This window comes from Pangasianodon hypophthalmus, chromosome 10 (assembly GCF_027358585.1).
Source record: "Pangasianodon hypophthalmus isolate fPanHyp1 chromosome 10, fPanHyp1.pri, whole genome shotgun sequence".
Lineage (NCBI taxonomy): Eukaryota > Metazoa > Chordata > Actinopteri > Siluriformes > Pangasiidae > Pangasianodon > Pangasianodon hypophthalmus.
In genome coordinates, this window is record NC_069719.1 from 12,440,865 (window position 1) to 12,457,987 (window position 17,123).

The 17,123-nt window shown below is 36.9% G+C and overlaps 3 protein-coding genes and 1 non-coding gene across 6 annotated transcripts; 2 read left to right on the plus strand and 2 right to left on the minus strand.

The window, feature by feature from the left end:
* Positions 1-1,147: 1,147 nt before the first annotated feature.
* Positions 1,148-1,230, minus strand: trnal-cag (transfer RNA leucine (anticodon CAG)). The gene has a single exon. It is a non-coding gene; the product is annotated as a tRNA-Leu (tRNA).
* On the plus strand, positions 1,222-3,995 carry dusp23b (dual specificity phosphatase 23b). 2 transcript variants are annotated; one of them, XM_026934448.3, is made up of 4 exons: positions 1,222-1,618; positions 2,141-2,232; positions 3,110-3,403; positions 3,497-3,995. In XM_026934448.3, exons 3-4 carry the CDS (start codon positions 3,134-3,136, stop codon positions 3,683-3,685), a joined length of 459 nt encoding a protein of 152 aa, XP_026790249.1. In that variant the 5' UTR covers positions 1,222-1,618; positions 2,141-2,232; positions 3,110-3,133; the 3' UTR covers positions 3,686-3,995. The 2 variants fall into 2 exon arrangements, with proteins under 2 accessions (XP_026790249.1, XP_026790248.1); XM_026934447.3 differs by lacking the exon at positions 2,141-2,232 and having other exon boundaries at positions 1,228-1,618.
* Positions 3,996-5,400: 1,405 nt separating this feature from the next.
* On the minus strand, positions 5,401-11,609 carry txlnbb (taxilin beta b). The gene is made up of 10 exons (XM_026934443.3): positions 11,423-11,609; positions 9,335-9,583; positions 8,545-8,636; positions 8,291-8,461; positions 7,993-8,187; positions 6,741-6,860; positions 6,572-6,646; positions 6,391-6,483; positions 6,123-6,218; positions 5,401-6,033 (listed from the first exon to the last, which is right to left on the minus strand). Exons 1-10 carry the CDS (start codon positions 11,592-11,594, stop codon positions 5,515-5,517), a joined length of 1,782 nt encoding a protein of 593 aa, XP_026790244.3. The 5' UTR covers positions 11,595-11,609; the 3' UTR covers positions 5,401-5,514.
* On the plus strand, positions 11,415-14,600 carry LOC113538957 (gap junction epsilon-1 protein). 2 transcript variants are annotated; one of them, XM_026934446.3, is made up of 4 exons: positions 11,415-11,524; positions 12,424-12,661; positions 13,550-13,732; positions 13,809-14,599. In XM_026934446.3, the coding sequence occupies exons 2-4, from the start codon at positions 12,629-12,631 to the stop codon at positions 14,202-14,204; spliced, it is 612 nt and encodes a 203-aa protein (XP_026790247.1). In that variant the 5' UTR covers positions 11,415-11,524; positions 12,424-12,628; the 3' UTR covers positions 14,205-14,599. The 2 variants fall into 2 exon arrangements, with proteins under 2 accessions (XP_026790247.1, XP_034164244.1); XM_034308353.2 differs by lacking the exons at positions 11,415-11,524; positions 12,424-12,661 and adding an exon at positions 12,928-13,247 and having other exon boundaries at positions 13,809-14,600.
* Positions 14,601-17,123: the final 2,523 nt, after the last annotated feature.

The window sequence follows — 17,123 nt, forward strand, 5'->3', positions numbered from 1 at the left end:
TATGAAATGTAATGTTATTTTCTAACTCAGATGTTTAAAGGGGATTAATGCATTCATGGTAATATAGGCGGATATAGGTGGGCTGACACAATATTGTTAATCTATCATTCTTTGCTTTCTTTCACAAGTGGTTTAAGATGAAAATTTGCAATGCCCAAATGATGACTCACCAACCAGAAGACAACCATCTGTGTTGGCAGCTTCATTGCCTTCCTTAACAGGAAAACCAGACTGTGATGCATGAAAGCCCTACTGTTAGACCACTTAAACAACCCCAAACTCTTCATTCTTGCAACAATAAGAGAGATGTAAACCCATAACATATTAATAATCTGCTGAAAAATTATTGTTACCTAATGGTCTTTTACTGTTATTGTTGTGATTAGTATGATGGTGTTTTGCATTTTCTATATAGGTTGATATTACAAAACAATAACAGGTGGCCAGAGACAGATTTTCAAATGGGCCTCACATGTGCCTTGTAGGATCTAGTGGTCTGGTGGTGACGTTGTGGTGATAAACTGTGGTTTACTGATCAGTCACTAGGTGTAATTGACCTCTGTGATTTTTACTTCTATTGTGATCCTGCTTCAGGGAAACAAAAACCGCTGATACATAGCATTCCATTCATGGTTATCTAGATAGATAAATATGTGGCAATTATTCATAACTGAATATACCCTGTACTGGTAACAATACTGGTGGGAAAATTTGATGTAAAAAATAGGCCAGTTCCCATTAGCAATAAAAACAATATTTCTAGTTTCTGCTGGGATGCAGAAACACTTAAGCAGACTCTTGAAAAAAAGCAGAATATTAAAGGGTAGTATGGTGACCTCTGTGGAACTGACTAAAGGTGTATATATATACATATATAACTTTAATGTTAAAATGTAGGGTTTAGATAAATAATACTTAGCTTAAATAATAGATTACACAAATTACATATTAGGCCATGAGAGTGTTTCTAAATAATACAATGTGATTTAGTGGTGTATGAGTGTACAATTTGATGTATACTCCAGTAGTGATAGATAATGGAGGTAGTCCAGGCATGCTAATCATAACATACTAAAACTAATACAGAAACTTTAGTCCAAAGTAGGTGACGAAGTAAAAGAAGAAAAAAAAATGAAAAGAAACATGCTGTCAGAAGTGGGATTCGAACCCACGCCTCCAGGGGAGACTGCGACCTGAACGCAGCGCCTTAGACCGCTCGGCCATCCTGACATGTTTCAGCAGTTCCTAATGATTACTTAAATGGGTCGACAGTATAACTGTACATTAATATACACATATTAGAAATAATTAAAAATATATGTATAATGTAAACGTCGTCGTATATGAACTTAGCCAGGATATAAATCACCAGACTTTTATCGTCTGATTTTTTATGTTTAACCGTGCTAGCTAATGACTGGTGACAATTATCAGCGAGTATTTTTAGTTACACGATAGCTAGCTGGTTAACTTAGCTACTTAGCAAGCGTTACGATTATACCGTAGGGCTAGTCACTCGTATGCATGTATACAGTTCTTTGGGGTGTGCTTAACATTAAAGATGTAGTTAAATACAAACATTCTTGAAAGCGAAATTCATCTTCAGAAACTGACTGAGGTAAGTTAAGCTATCTAGCTAATTCCACGTAACTAGCTTAGCTGCTACGCACAATAACAGGATTTATTGAAAGTCCTAATGTCTGAATTATTGTGACTGAAAAGGATAGTCAAAGCAAAGAGAAGCTAGATTGCTAACTTCGTAGCTAGCAGCGGCAGTGTATTTTATAATTAACAATGTCAAGTGCAAGGTTAACAGATTAAATGGTTAAGGTCAATAATATTAAAATGTTTTTGGAGAATGTGGGTTTATCGTGCGACACAAGTAACAAGCTGGTGCCTTTAGTTACAATTATATTAGTCTAATAGCAATAATAATTAATCACAGTGTTTAATTACAAAGCACCCCTTTTATTTATTTATTTATTTATTTCTCAACCCAGTTGAAGTAGGTCTGGACTGAATGTTGGGGTGTCTGAATATTTCTGGATATTTCCAGATATTATATGATTAAATCATACCCTTGTTTGAATGTAGAAATTGCTCTGCAATAAGGAATAAGGTTTTAAATATTACTTTACAGAAGTCAGCAGGGAGAAGAGAGGAACTGATTAGAAAGTTTGCATTTTCAAAAGATGGGAAGGGGCCCACACTTACAGGATACAGAAATTTGTGGTATGGCACTGTTTCTGTCTATATATGATTGACAGCGGTGTATCAATAATGTATATATATATATATATATATCCAAGCCATAGACTTTTAAGTAATGAGTGCAGTTGGTATCACTCAGATGACAATGCATACTGTATTTAAAAGTGATTTAGGCCACAAAACACAGCATGTAATGTATGCATATTTTGGTTCTTCAGATACACACAATTTGTGATTGAAAACATGAAACATTTGATATGTATTAGTCAGATCCTGTTGACGTCAGTTTCCTCTCTATTAAAAATAATGAACATCAAAGTTACTTGGTTAAGAACTCCACCTTGTGGATTTCTGGCTGCTCATTCTGAATGAGCAAGTTGGTGAGTTAGTCAGGTGAGGTCAATGGCTATGATTACATGCACATCAAATTTCATTTATATTCGGGTTGCAACCATATTCCAAATATAATTTTTACAGTATTGTATATAGGCATCAGGATATTCCTGTATACATGGTTGTTGTAAGTATGCTTGAGTTGCCATTCCTAAATACCTAGCCTACAGCTAAGCATCTGTAAGCATGCACATATCTCTCCTTTCAGTGGATTTTCTGAATAAGGTGTTTACATGCAACAAATTTCTGATTAAAACAGGCATATTCTAGGGTGGGAATCAGATTGGGCAATCGGGCAATCGGATTGCAGCATTTACATGACTCAATACTAGTTAGACTTTTGATGTGCATGTAAACATAGCCACTGTGGTGGGGGTGCATGCTGACTTTGCCAAAGTACATAATTCAAAATGAATTACTATCTATCTTAGATGTAATGTGTTGGTTAAGTTCAAGTTACAAAATATGATGGTGATTTTATTACCATATTAATCTGGGTTTACAGGTCAGTGGAGGGCTGCTGAGAACAATGGCAGCTGCTCCACCTCCCAACTTTTCTTGGGTTGAACCACGTAAATTAGCTGGACTGGGGATGCCAAGGATGACAGCCCATTATCAATTTTTACTAAATAACGGAATCAAACACTTAATCACTTTGTCTGAAAGAAAGCCCCCTTACCACGACACTTGTCCAGAGTTGACTTTGCACCACATTAGAATACACGACTTCTGTGCTCCAACTTTTGATCAAATCAAGCGTTTCTTGTCCATAGTGGAAGAGGCCAATTCAAAAGGAGAGGTAAAAAAATCTAAATCTAATCTATAATTAAAACATTGTTTCTAGTGTAGTACTGATATTCATGTTTTCTAACTTGGATCTTGTTTATGTTAGGGGGTCGGAGTGCACTGTTTGCATGGCTTCGGAAGAACCGGAACTATGCTGGCCTGTTACTTGGTAAAGAGCAGAAAAATCAGTGGGATTGATGCCATTAATGAAATTAGGAAGATACGCCGTGGATCTATTGAAACCCGAGAACAGGAGCAAATAGTAGTGCAGTTCTATCAGCAAAATAAATGTTAATATTCATAAAAATGTGTAAAAATATAAAATATAACTACTTGAAGGAATTGTGGTGTTCATACTGTCGTCTTTTATCTTTACAGTGGCTGAGTCAATAAACTATATAAAAATGCTATGTAAAATAGTTTAGTTTTGTGTACGTTTCAGAAAGAGCTTAGCATTTCAAAAGGACTTGCTGAAACTAAGAGATATCCCAAAGTGACAAAGTGACCATTCATTGACACCTGCAGTATGCACAATCCTATACCTTCACATTTGTAATGTTAATAATCAGTGTTACAGCATTATTAAAATGCAAATTCAAAATGTATGGTGTGTGACACATTGGTTGAAAAGACACAAATTAACTGCTTGATCCCATTGACAGTAGGATTATAATTTCAAATCTACAGATTTTACACCTATCTGACAAGTTCTGTTACTTACTGTATATAATTATTCCTTATAAAATGTAATTATAAAGCATTATAAACGTTACAGACCTAGAATACAGAAAACAAATGTGGACAACAGAAAGTACTACCATTCTCCAACATTGTGTGCTATTTTCAAAGCCAAGGGGAAAAGTTTGTGCTCCGTGAAAATGTGAGCCTGAGATTCTCTGGAGCTCCTGTATAAATGGTGAAAAAATAACTGAATAAACGTTGATTTATGTTACACTGTAAACACATAGCTTGTTATAAAATTGTGACAATTTCTGACTTAGCCATATGTCAGTACTACACAGTATTGTTCCAAACTTCATCTCTGCTTCTCATGTGTCGTGCAAATACATTACATTGCACTGCTTGTTTTTTTTTTCCACTTGGTTGTGCCATTGTTCAAAACAGATTGGTGTGTCCACTAGAGGGCTTTCTCTGCAGCTGTCCTTCAAAAACCCTTAAAGGCCCAGGTGCTCAAACACATGTTCCTCTGTAAATATGGCACAGATTTCCTTAGAAGTACCTGTTTAATACATATACTGTACACATATCTTGATAGTTTTAACTCTCAAGTTTGAGGTCAGGCAAGCATATTTTACAAAATATTAATATATCTAAATACAAAATATAAATATAAAAGGTATATTTTCATAAATATGAGCCATTATCTTTACAGTGAAATCAAGTTGACATTGGCAACTCACAGCAGCAGTGTGATTGTCAGTGGTGATAAAATGTGATCATCTGCTACAGAGGGTGTGCCATATTTATACACCAAGTTGGAGTTGAGCAATACAACTTTGAATGAGTCATTTTTGGTCTTGCGTTGAACAAAAAGAGGGCATATTTCTCAGACTTACAAAGTTTGAAGGTGGAATTGCCTGTTAGAAGTGATCAGGATTATAAAGTTCCAAATTAATTTGGAGTATATTTGCTGTGACCAAAAACTACTTTATATTTATACTTTATACTTTATTCAACATAACAATCCTTTGCCTCAATAAAGATTTTTCAAGACTTTGCTCATTTATTCAAGTTTTGATCATTTATTCCTGTCAAAACCTCATGCATCACATTCCTACCATTGGCTTACCCCTGTGCTGTAAACATGCTTGTAGATAGATGACTTGGTATAGTGTCAGACCTTGGAACTACATTATGAAACTTCTGCAGTGAACATTCAGAGGCAGTAAACTGTAGCTGATCTTTCCAGCAGAGGATTATTTGCAGTAGACTAATATACAGTAGCTACAACTTATTTAGCGTGTACCGAGAAATGAAAAGTCAAAACACTTTTAGTTGTAGTCACTTGGACAACTTGTTTATTTGTTCAATTATGACAGCTTCTTTAGTATGTAATAAAAGATGAAGTTTTTTTTTTTTTTTAGTAATTTTTAGTCAAGAAGTTTAGTCAACGGTCTCCATTTCTTTGTCTCTAATCTCTTGATTTGTATCAGACAATGTTTCTGTGGATGGGGTAATCTCTTCTTCAAGGTGAAACTCCAGATCAGTGGTGCTCTCTGCAGTTTCTTGGGACACTTGTAAGCTTTCAGAGTGTTCTGAAACCTCATTAGTATCTGCAGGGAGAACTGCCTGCTCATGGATATGAGATATTGTAAACGTTGCTGGTACCTCTTCAGGTCTGGACTTTTCCACCTTCAGATTTGCTATCTCTTTAGTAAGAGGTGTTGCAGCAGCAGTGGGCTCACTAAATGCATCTTCATGGCTCTCTGCTTCCTGATGGATGCCTTTAATTTCTTCTGCTACCTCCACTTTGGTTGCTGTGTCTTCTGCAGCTCCGGATGGTTGGCTTTCCTGTAGCTTCTGATAGAGGCTCCTTCTCTCTTCCTGCAGTGCTCTGCAGAGATTCTCTAGTTTTTGTGTCTTTAAAGTGAAAAGCTCAAACTCTTTCTCCTTCACTGCTTTCTACAATGGAGAACATAAGAGAAAGTTGTTTTCAAAACTGGGCTCAATAATAGTAAACTTCTGTTATATTAGTTAATAGAGTTTCTTACATCTGCAACCATTTCAATAAGAGCTCTGTTACAGCCATCAAAGCGTGATTTCCATGAACTGGCCTCCTTCTCTAGCTTCCTCATCTTTTTTGCCATCTGAAAAAATAGATCTTAAACACTTAATAACCTCAAATATTAAACTTGCAGTGTTCAATTATTTGTGTTACATGGTAAAAGTATACTGAGTAAAGCTGAATAAGATATGTTAGTTGTTTTTATAATCAGCTTTACTCTCCCTTAATTACTAGATTTGATAAGAGGTACCTACTTTATCTATGTCTTGTTTGAAGCTGGCATAAACCCCACTGCTCTTTGACACAGCTCCTTTGAATTCATCAAACTTCTCAGAATACACAGCAAGCTATAAAAGGAAGGTGCATTGTATTAACTTAAAAAAATACAATGATATAAGATACAACTGGAAAAGTATAACATTTGATGCTGTTTACTTGGGCCTTCATGTCAGTTTCTTGCTCCTTCATAAGTGTCACTTGTAGTTTTGCTTCAGCAGTTTGCTTCAGTAACTGTCCAAAAAGAAAAACAAAAAATGGGCTGTATTAGATTAGTGCATGTGAAATGTGATCATGCATGTAAACTATCTGAAATCATGAATCTCACATGCGCTCTCTCCAGCTTGTGCCTCTCTTCAGCATCTTTCAGCAGTGCATTTGCCTGAGCAAGTTTGGTCTCCAGCAACTTCTGCTGTAGGTCTCTATGCTTGAACACTTTCTCAAGATTCTGCAACAGTCACAGACAAAAATAGAGCCAATTTGAGTCCATACAGTAGGCCTTATGTAAATTACATCATTTACATATTTAAAAAAAATGCTTTTACACTGCTCTGTGTAAAAATATAGTCTTTCCTAGATTTTAATTGGACTTAAAGTAACAAAACATTCTCTTTCCCCCCAGACATGTCCTCTTACAGCCTGGGTATAATACAGTTTCCCTGGATATTGTGGTACACATTACTCAGACTGTGGAAATAAACTCAGGCTAAAGGTCTTTCCACCCATACTGATGTATAATTTGAACTTATCAAAGCCTGAGCCCCACATTAATATAACAAACATTGTTATAAAACAAAGCTTCATTTTAACCATCCAAATCAGATTATGTGCTGTTAACAAATATTTTATGGCTGATTATTTCAGATTATTGTGGGACTAAAGTGCATCAGCACCACCAATGGTCATAAAATACACAGAATGGTATGAAGAAAAGAAACTGAGGCTGAATTCTTTCTAGCCCAGACTGTAGATTCATGACAGTCATGTCAGTTGATTAGACAGAGTGAAATGACCCCTAATTTGATTTCCATTTGGGGTGATATTTTTCAGCTGGCTTTGCTGACACCCCGGTAACATGTCATCAGAAGTGACTGCGAGGGCACACGTTAAATCCTGTCGTCAGTGTAATGAATGCAAAGGTGGATTAATTACACTATCATCCTTTTTTTCCCAAAATGCCTTTGGGATTTGTCCAACCAAAGTACAGATTACACAAAAGGGCTGCTGACACAACTATAAGTGTTTCTTGGTTTGAATAAATGCATTACCTTTTTTGTTTACAATATGTAGTATAAGGTGGAAACACAACATGAACCCATGAGAGCATTACGTACTTACATGTCTGTATCACAAATTATCAAAAAAATCATAAAACCTGAATGCAGCTGCCTTTAAGATTCTAGCCCTCCCATCTAATATCACGACCAGGCTTCACTGTTTGCTTCCCATTGTGAAGAATGTCCATCCTGTTAAATGTGAGTCAGTGAGCTACAGGACTAGGTTCCTATAAGGTTCCTTGTATCTAACACTGATACTTTTAGTCCAACAGTAACTATCACCCTGCTGTAAAGGGCTCATACCGCCTCTCGCTGGTCATATTTAGCAATGAGGCCTTTGAGTTTCTCAGCCAGGTCGCCGTTCTCCTGGCACAGTTTGTTGTTGCGGTCGCTGTGCTCCTCGATCTGGGCCTGGATGTCTGTAAGTGTGTTCTGAAAGTGTGTAGTGATCTCCTTCCTCTTCAGGTCATCCTCACGGCATCGCTGAAGGGTCTCCTCCTGACAAAGGGGCTCAGGTAAATATGCATCACTTCTTCTGCACACTCACATCATAAATACTCAATTGTACCAAAGTCTATATGATGTTTTTAGACAGTCACACCTTGAGTGTCTTGTTATGTCTCTGCAGCTCTCTGCAAAGCCCCTCAAGTTTACTCCGGGCCAACACTGCTCTACTGTGCTCACTCTGCAGCTGATCTTTCTCCTTCATCACCTGCAGCAATTTCTTCTGTAGCATCTTCAATTGCTTCTGATCTGAGCGGTACTCTTCCAGCTGTGAACAGCACACACAGGGTTTATTTATGACTAAAATCACAGGAACACAAAACAGCATGGGTTATAGGTGTCTGTGCTCACCAGCTCTGCATGCTTCTTTATAAGAGCTTCCAGTTTCTGCTCAGGATTACCAAGCTTGTTCAGGCTTTGCATAAGAAGCATAGCCTCCTTCCCTGTGGTGACATAGATGTTACATTTAATTTTATATCACAGCACTGTTGAATTCTGTAATCAGAAGAAGTTTTCTATAACAGCATGGCTATGACACTAGTTCCACCTGCAAGGTTTATATGAATTAGCTTTTTCTAATATGTTATAATTCTATAGTAACAACTTACACAGGTACTTGTATGGTTTATGCATCACATAAACTGATTTTAAGTTTTCTGTGAGGAGACTTTTATTAAGCATTTGAAAGGGTCTCTAATTTCAGCACTTTGTAACAGAAGTAAAGTCAGAAGCAACACTGTGAAGTTTTCCGATACAGTAAAGTCTACAGGACGGAGGGTTTTGTGGTTTCTCACTACCATGACAAGCTGCATTGTTTGTCTTAACATCAAAAGAGAGAGAAAAAATGGAGACTGTTAAGGAAACAACTGTTTATAGGTGTGATAACGGTAAATAGCTTGGTTCTTGTATGTTCCACAACATTAAACATAACTATAACCATAACTAAAAAAGTATGACATGTTCTTTGGGGTGATCACATTGGGCCATATCACACCACCCCATTGTTGATTATTTTCCTATAACATGATTCCCCATCATGTTTTATTCTTTACTTATACTACAATAGCACAGCCATGAAAATATGAACCTTTCAAGAAATTTGGGGCTCTCATGTAATGTTCAGCAAGGAAAAGTGCCTCACCAAGGCCTTTCAGCATTTTCTTTTCTAGCCTGGGGTCCTTGGCCTTTCCAGACTCTTTTATGTCTGTGACTGCCTCTTCCTCCTGCTCTTCATTCTCAACTGGCTTCTCGGACTCCTGATAAAAGCTGATGATGTCCTCTAATTGCTTATTCAGGTCCTCAGTGAGGTCAGGGGTAACATCCACAATGGGGATGCTGTTAAGGGTTTGTACCTCTGCAGGCTGGCTACAGCTCTCCATTCTTAGAGTCACTGAAAAGGCAAGAAAAGGTCACTTAAACTTTAGCATTCTTGTCATGAAGCAGAGGGGTCAGTCAGTCATGCAAAAGAGCAATGAAGGAAAAGCAAAATCAAAAAGGGAAGAAACAAGAGTCAAACCTGTAACAGCAAACAAAGAAAACAATGTTTCAAAATGCACACAGGAAATGGCAAAACCTGAGCAAAATAGGTAACAGGTACTGTCAGTAATCAGACGAGTGGAAACTAATGTCTGGACTGGATCCAGATGGAGTTGAGGTGGCTTCTGGAAGGGATTCGAAGGGGTTCAAACGTGACAGTTGTGTTATATGGATCATTGTTACATCAATTTGTATTTGGTTAAAAGAAACCGCAGCTAATAAAAGATAACATCCTGTGTGTCTGTTGCAGATCTTCTTCATACCGTTGGGGTCATAAGTTTACATATGCCTTGCAGAATCTGCAAAATGTAAATAATAAAAAAAAAAAAAGAACTTTTGAACAGGATGATTGGTGTAAATTGTTATTATTTTGTTTAAAGAGCTTATTTTTTTCATTTAGTACTGCCCTTCAGAAGCTACATAATGTTTCCCTGAAGACAAAATAATGACAATTTACACCAATTATCCTGTTAAAAATTTTAGATTAACTGCTCAGTTATTATTGTTTCTCGTGGACTAAAACATCTGCGGTGTGAAATAGCTTATTCAGGGCAGTACTGAATAAAAAAAAATGCAATTTTTATGATCCCTCTTATTTTTTTAAAAATTATTAACATTTTGCAGAAGGTGTATGTAAACTTATGACCCCAACTGTATTTTGAGATTGTGCCAATTTTTAAAAAATTGGTTTGGTGAGATTCGGTGAGATTTTCCTTTGAATGCTTCTTCTCATCACTGACACCAAAGCCAAGATTTTGAGATATACTTTAAATGTAAGTTTCCATAAATTATGAGGTATATAAGGCCCAGTAACAGAAGTTAGTATGATGGACACTTTCTAGTTTTACTAATAATTGGCTCTTCTGCATGTGAGAAATATTGTTTGAAAAGTCCCAGCACCCTCAAAACCCCAAGAATAGCTTTATAGAGATAGGGACGTTTAAGGACCTGCTGTTTTTTGTAAGAGGGGGAGGTGGTGGTGTTGACAACTTCTTTTGTAGCACTCAAAATTGACCTGCTAGCAGCAGCACTTTCTTTTAAGCTTAAGTTTAAAAGACATTTAGGTTACAGTTCTAAACTTTGAGGTTGTTTACCCCTGGAGTTACACTGCTTATTTTCACTGCTCATTTGGTTAAATTTAGCCCCTGTCCAGGCTGATCACCCCCTGATCACCCCCTGGCGTCACAAGCATAGCACATGGCACATGGCACCTGTTCTAGGCCAGCAGTCTATTTTAGGATCTTCTTAATATGGTCAACTTATTTATTATTCTTAAGCATATTTCTTTCTGCATCAATGATCATATCCTTGATATGTTTTGCTTTTATTATATTATTTTATATACTGTTTAGACCTAAACCTGGGTTGTAATTTTATTTAAGTGAATATTACATTTTGATTTTAAGACTAAGACTATTGGCACACATTACATTTTAAATTACACACTGACTACTTGTAGTTTTACAGGAACCATATCTCATCAAAGCACATCCTTAGTCAAACATGGCATGCACTTCTAACCCATGACATGCATTTCACATTCTTCATGTGTAACAGCTTGCTAAAACAATCTATACTATAATGACAGATGACAAAAAAGATGACTGGAAAAATGAATGCATTTATGAAATATATATAGCAAGTGGTGTTATTTGGTGTCTTGAGTTCAAAAGAGAATTCCAACAGTACTTACCAGCAGCAGCAGTGAAGTAGACAGGAGATGAGTGAAGGAAGGCTCTGAGCGCCTGCTCCTGCAAAGACAGCAGCTGTGATGGGCAGACCTCAAAATAATCTGGTAGGACGCTATTCAAACCCACTCTGGTACACACAGTTAGGGCACTCAAACAATAAGGGTCTTGTTTCATTTAAATTCATTGTACTGCATAAAATTGTTTGTTAATAAGTACTATGAAACGGGCACATAATCTACTTGCATATTGACCTAATATTTTCTGAACAAACTGATTAATTATGAAATTACAGTACTGTATTGATGGGCCTATTAGTTATGATTTAAAAAAGTTACAAAATCAACATGATTGTATCATGATTATAATTTCCATACAAGGCAAGTCATATGAAAAGTAATGAATGTATATGGTTAGTGTGAGGGGTTGCATTGTTGTTGTTTTTTTTATCTGTATGAAATCCAATAAAATCTCTCACTCATTGTGGGCAGGACCAAAGTTTTATTTAATTCTGACCACAATGCTGGCACTTATGGGTTAGGTAGCTTTTTTCTTTACATGTTTCAGATATTATTACAGTTAATGTGGCTTTTAAAAATATCCCCCAAAACATCATCCATAATCAGATCACACAACAAGATTCTTTTCCTCAGCTATTATTAATAGTCATTCAGAAACCCCAACAATATAATTAAGCAAATTAAGTTCATCATTATAAAACTAAGCAAATGAAGTTCATCATTATAAATTTGCTAACGGTTTAAAATAAGGTGTGTTTAGAAAGTTCTTTGTCTGTCATCACTACCTTTTACTTTTAATACAATAATGATGACAATTTTAACACAAAACTGTGAAATATTTGCATTTCCATATGTTAAATAGCTGCATTTGATCACCCTGATGTGTGAAACATTATAGGGCTGCCATTGTTGCCATTTTCACTGACACAGCATTAACCTCCTTGTGAAAAGAGCTTTTAATAAAGTGTCATTTGCCCCTCTCTCAGGTTGGGATGCTTTCACAGTATGAGCCTCTGCTCTGAACAGACAATACCACCACCTGGATATCTGGATATCAGATCACGGATGATCATGCCTCATGGAACCCTGAATTTTTACTGAGCAACATTGGTGCATTGGGTTAAAAGAGCACACTGGGACACTTATTTGCTCAAAAAAATTCTCAGATGGATTATGGGAATCTATAGCTGAATGGAAAGGACAAGTAACACTCCACCAGGGCTGGTATGTTCACTCCGAAACATGGACTTTAGCCATAAGAAGCTATGATATTAACAGCTTTGCTTAATCTAGCTTTATCTTTTAACAAAAGAATAATAAATAATGAAATTATTAATGTTTTATTTCAAGATAAAATCTCTGAAATTGTATTTCAATGATTTGGGGTTATAAATGTGTTAAATCTACTTTTAACATTGCTGTTTTCTAAGGAATTATTGAATCACTTAACATTTGAGCAGTTAACTGATTATGACTTTAATTTTACCTTAATGCTTCTAATACATTGTCTTTTTATTGTCTGTTATCCTCATCACACAGGGGCGTTTTTTTCTGCTGACAGAGTTAAATGGGGATTATGTGTAGACCACATGTCCAGTCTTTTTGTGTATGCCTAAAGATGAAAGGGAAATATGCACTGGCAGGGGTTTTTCCTCAATCGAAAGGTCACCCAGAGCAGCAGAGTGTTAGTTAGATCTCTACAAAAGCCGCAGGTCGGCCATGAGGGCTAAGCTCCACAGAATACCTCAACTTACAGAACATAGACAAAATCATGTCATTAAACTACATAAAGAACTTCTATGAGGGATTTGTAAGTAATCATAACCTTAGTTTATGTTTGTTTTTCTTTATTCCACATTGTTTTTTTCTTTATATATTTTATATTATTTATGACAGTTTAGGAAGGTAGTCTGTACAATATTTGTATGGTTCTTTCATCTTAATGGATGTATGATTATCAGTAGACCCTTTTAGCTGGTGTTCCTAATGGATGTCTTGGAAAACTATACACACACACACACACACACACACACACACACATACATTGGAGAAATCATTTTAGCCATTACACCCATGTATTATGTTGTTTGTGTGTTCGTGTTTTTGTATTAGCTCCGGCCACCCACTGTGATTGGTCAATTCCACACCCTGTTCTTTGGATCCGTGCGTATGTTTTTCCTGGGGGTTCTGGGATTTGCAGTCTACGGCAATGAGGCTCTTCACTTTAGCTGTCTCCCTGACCGGAGGGACCTAAATGTCTTCTGTTACAACCAGTTTCGACCAGTAACACCTCAGGTACACTTCAACATTACATGTTTTAAGCGTTTAACACGTGTGTATGTTTACATTTTTTTCCCCGTACCTCTCACAGGTATTCTGGGCCTTACAGCTTGTAACAGTCCTTGTACCAGGGGCTGTGTTCCATCTTTATGCAGCATGTAAAAATGTGGACCAGGAGGACATCCTTGAGCAACCTATCAACACAGTCTTTTATATAATCTCTGTGCTTTTGAGGATGATCCTGGAGGTGGCAGCATTTTGGTTGCAGAGCCATCTCTTTGGATTTCTAGTTCAACCCGTGTTCATGTGTGATGCCAGCTCACTGGAAAAGGCCTTTAACTTCACCAAGTGTATGGTTCCAGAGTACTTTGAAAAGACGATCTTCCTCAGTGCAATGTACGTATTCACCATCATCACTGTGCTTTTGTGTATTGCTGAGATTTTTGAAATTCTTCGCAGAAGGGTGTGTTATTTGGGCACACAATGACAGCTTTATAATTTCTTGTAAGTGTTCATGCAAAACGTCTTTGAAAAATTTGTTTTTCATATTTTAATGATTTTTAAACATCCATCCAACAGCTGTTTTATAATGTGCCTTTTAAAATATTAGGCAGTTAATCTCAGGTAGAATGGAATATGACTGAAATGTACTTAACAAGGGTCTACAATTGAAGTTACACAATACTAATACATTTTAAACTATGTTCTCATGTAGGTTTTTCTCCACATTCTCTTGTACTGACAGAATCACATAGAAGTATATCCTTGTCCTTTCTGACCTACATATAAATGTATGGAAGTATACAAGTGATTTTTATAGTTTGATAAATATTATACAATAAAGCATTTTAGCCAGCAAAGAACACAAAACAGTATGTTTACTGAAATGAGTGTAATTATCACACTTTAAGTGACTGGGAAAATTGTATAGTAGTGTATATTAACAAAGTAAAAATACACTGTTATTTTATTTATGTATGTTTTTTGGAGTATTTCTAGTGTTTTTTTGGTATAAATATTTCTGTCAAATTAGGTTTTACTTCACAACTATAACAATACTTTTACTGTGACACATTTCCGCAAACACCTTACTTACTGTAAATTTAACCATTTCATGCCAGCTCATTCTAATTTAGGAACAATCTTTTTAGGACCTTCAGCATTTTTTTACTCACTTGCCCAAAATAACACATGTTTATCTTGTTAGCTATGTTTTCGCAAATAGTTGACAAAATAATTATAAAGTTAGCTATGTTGCATGATCTGTCCACAACTGTCCCAACAGCTCAGTGACACCACTATGCCAGCAGAGGGCGCATACCCTGAGTTCTAATCACTCACTTCCTGTTCCACGATCACTTCCTGTTCCATGAACTATGAAAGATATACACACACTTTTGTCAGATTACACACCTGGAAAAGGTCTTGAATAGCTATTTGTGTTAGCAGCCTCAGTGACTTGCCACAATCTGTGCTCTCTGTAGGATCTGTGTGCCTGTTGCATTTGTCGCTGTGGGCATCACTTCCATAACAGACAGGAGGAAGTTTGCCACCAGTGTGTCATGTGTTTTGCAAACCAGAGTGTCAGAGCTCTAATATTCTGCCTATACATATTCTGGCTATCTATGTAGCTATATGTAGACAGGCAAGGCAGGCAATTGATTGGGACCCTGAGTTTTGAGGGGGCCCCCTGAAGGCCAGCACAACAAGTCCATGAAAATGGGAAATCTCAAAGTGCAGTACTCCCACAAAACCTCTGATAGGTAATGTACAACACTATACCAGTTACCTCCCTGAAAGCGGCCCCATCTCTTACTAGCATGTGGGACTTGTGCAAGTTTATTTTGAATTGTCATACTTTTATAAAATGAAAAGAAGCCAGAAAAGACAAAACAAGAAGAAGAGCGAAATAGGAAGCAGAACTGTGGTAAGTGGTTGAGATAATCTAATGAAATAATTAAGGATCACAGCTGTAGGTTAAGCCATAAGCTAGGCCATAAGCTAGGCCAACATTATTTTAGCTAGCAAGCGGCTAGCTAGAAGCTGGTGCTTGGTTTGGAGCACATAATGATAATTATTTAACTAGCGTTCTTGGTAGAATACATCATTATGCTCAAATAGTCTTGGTAACTTAGTCTTTTAAAGTATATACAGAGTATTAAAGCCAACACTTTACCAAAAGTGTTCTGTTACAGCCTATGTAATATAACAATGGTTTATCTAATTGGGAAGCTTGATCTGGCAGTACACCCAGCATGCACAATATAGTGCTAGCACTTTCAGACAGTTATCCGAACAGATAGTTAGTTGGCTTATCATACTGGTTCTTTAGAAAGGTATCTGTGTAACATAATGGCAATAAAGAGAGAAAAACTGACAGGAAGGCCCCTCTTTTTTCCTTGCTTGGGGCCCCAAAGTCCTTAGAATTGCCCCTGCACAAACCTATGCACAAGGCTACATTAGATCACAGCTTTATTGAATTCCTAATTGCACATAAATGCTCATTAATGAAATCATTACATTACAGAATAGCCCAGTCACTCACTTGGGTGGATGTACTATGACGTGGCTTAGACATTTGTTCAACCATATTGAGTCGAGGATCCAGCTTTAATTTTAAGGCAGCCTCAACACCAGGCTACAACTTATTCACTGTTTCTGCTGTGTTGTGTTCCTGCATTACACTATTATCTTCAAACTGCTCTGATGGCAGACTAGTAGCACTCACTCTTGTAGCACTCACTCTGCCCAATTCTGTTCCTGCCACAGCAATGCAGTGAAGGAGCTCACCTTTTACTTCACCAGGGTTTTTCAATCCACCAGGGTTTGGCAGAACAAACAGCACATCTTGCCCTGAAATACTAGAGGTTGGGAAAGTTATCAAAGTTCAACAATTCACAACAAGTTACGCGTTTATGGAATTGTTAGGGTTACAAGATTAGTTACTCTGTGTCTGCAGTCTGCTCATTGCCACACGCTGACTCAGACAATAGGCCACATATCTATTGTAATGACACAGTAAGCTGTGTCAAAACAATAGAATTACCATCACCCAAGGTCAACACATCTTCACACTCTCCTTTTACATTGCTGATTTAACAATAACAGTATTAGGCTTATTAGCATGAAACAAGAGTTTAGAGTGCTATGTATGCAAATGTACAGAGTGCTTTCCTCTTTGGTCTCAGCAAGGAAGTGAGCAAACAGGAATACTCCAAAGATCTGAAGGAAAACACCCTGGTGGTCTGCAGCAAAAGTAAGTACGACTGATTGTATGCATTTGTAATGCAAACTCCAGAAACAAATTAAGACTCAGTCACATATTATTGCTGCAGACATTTAGTCAAACCTTTTGTTTAATGTTAATAAATGTGTTATTGTACTTTCTCTCTTGGAAAAAGTTTCT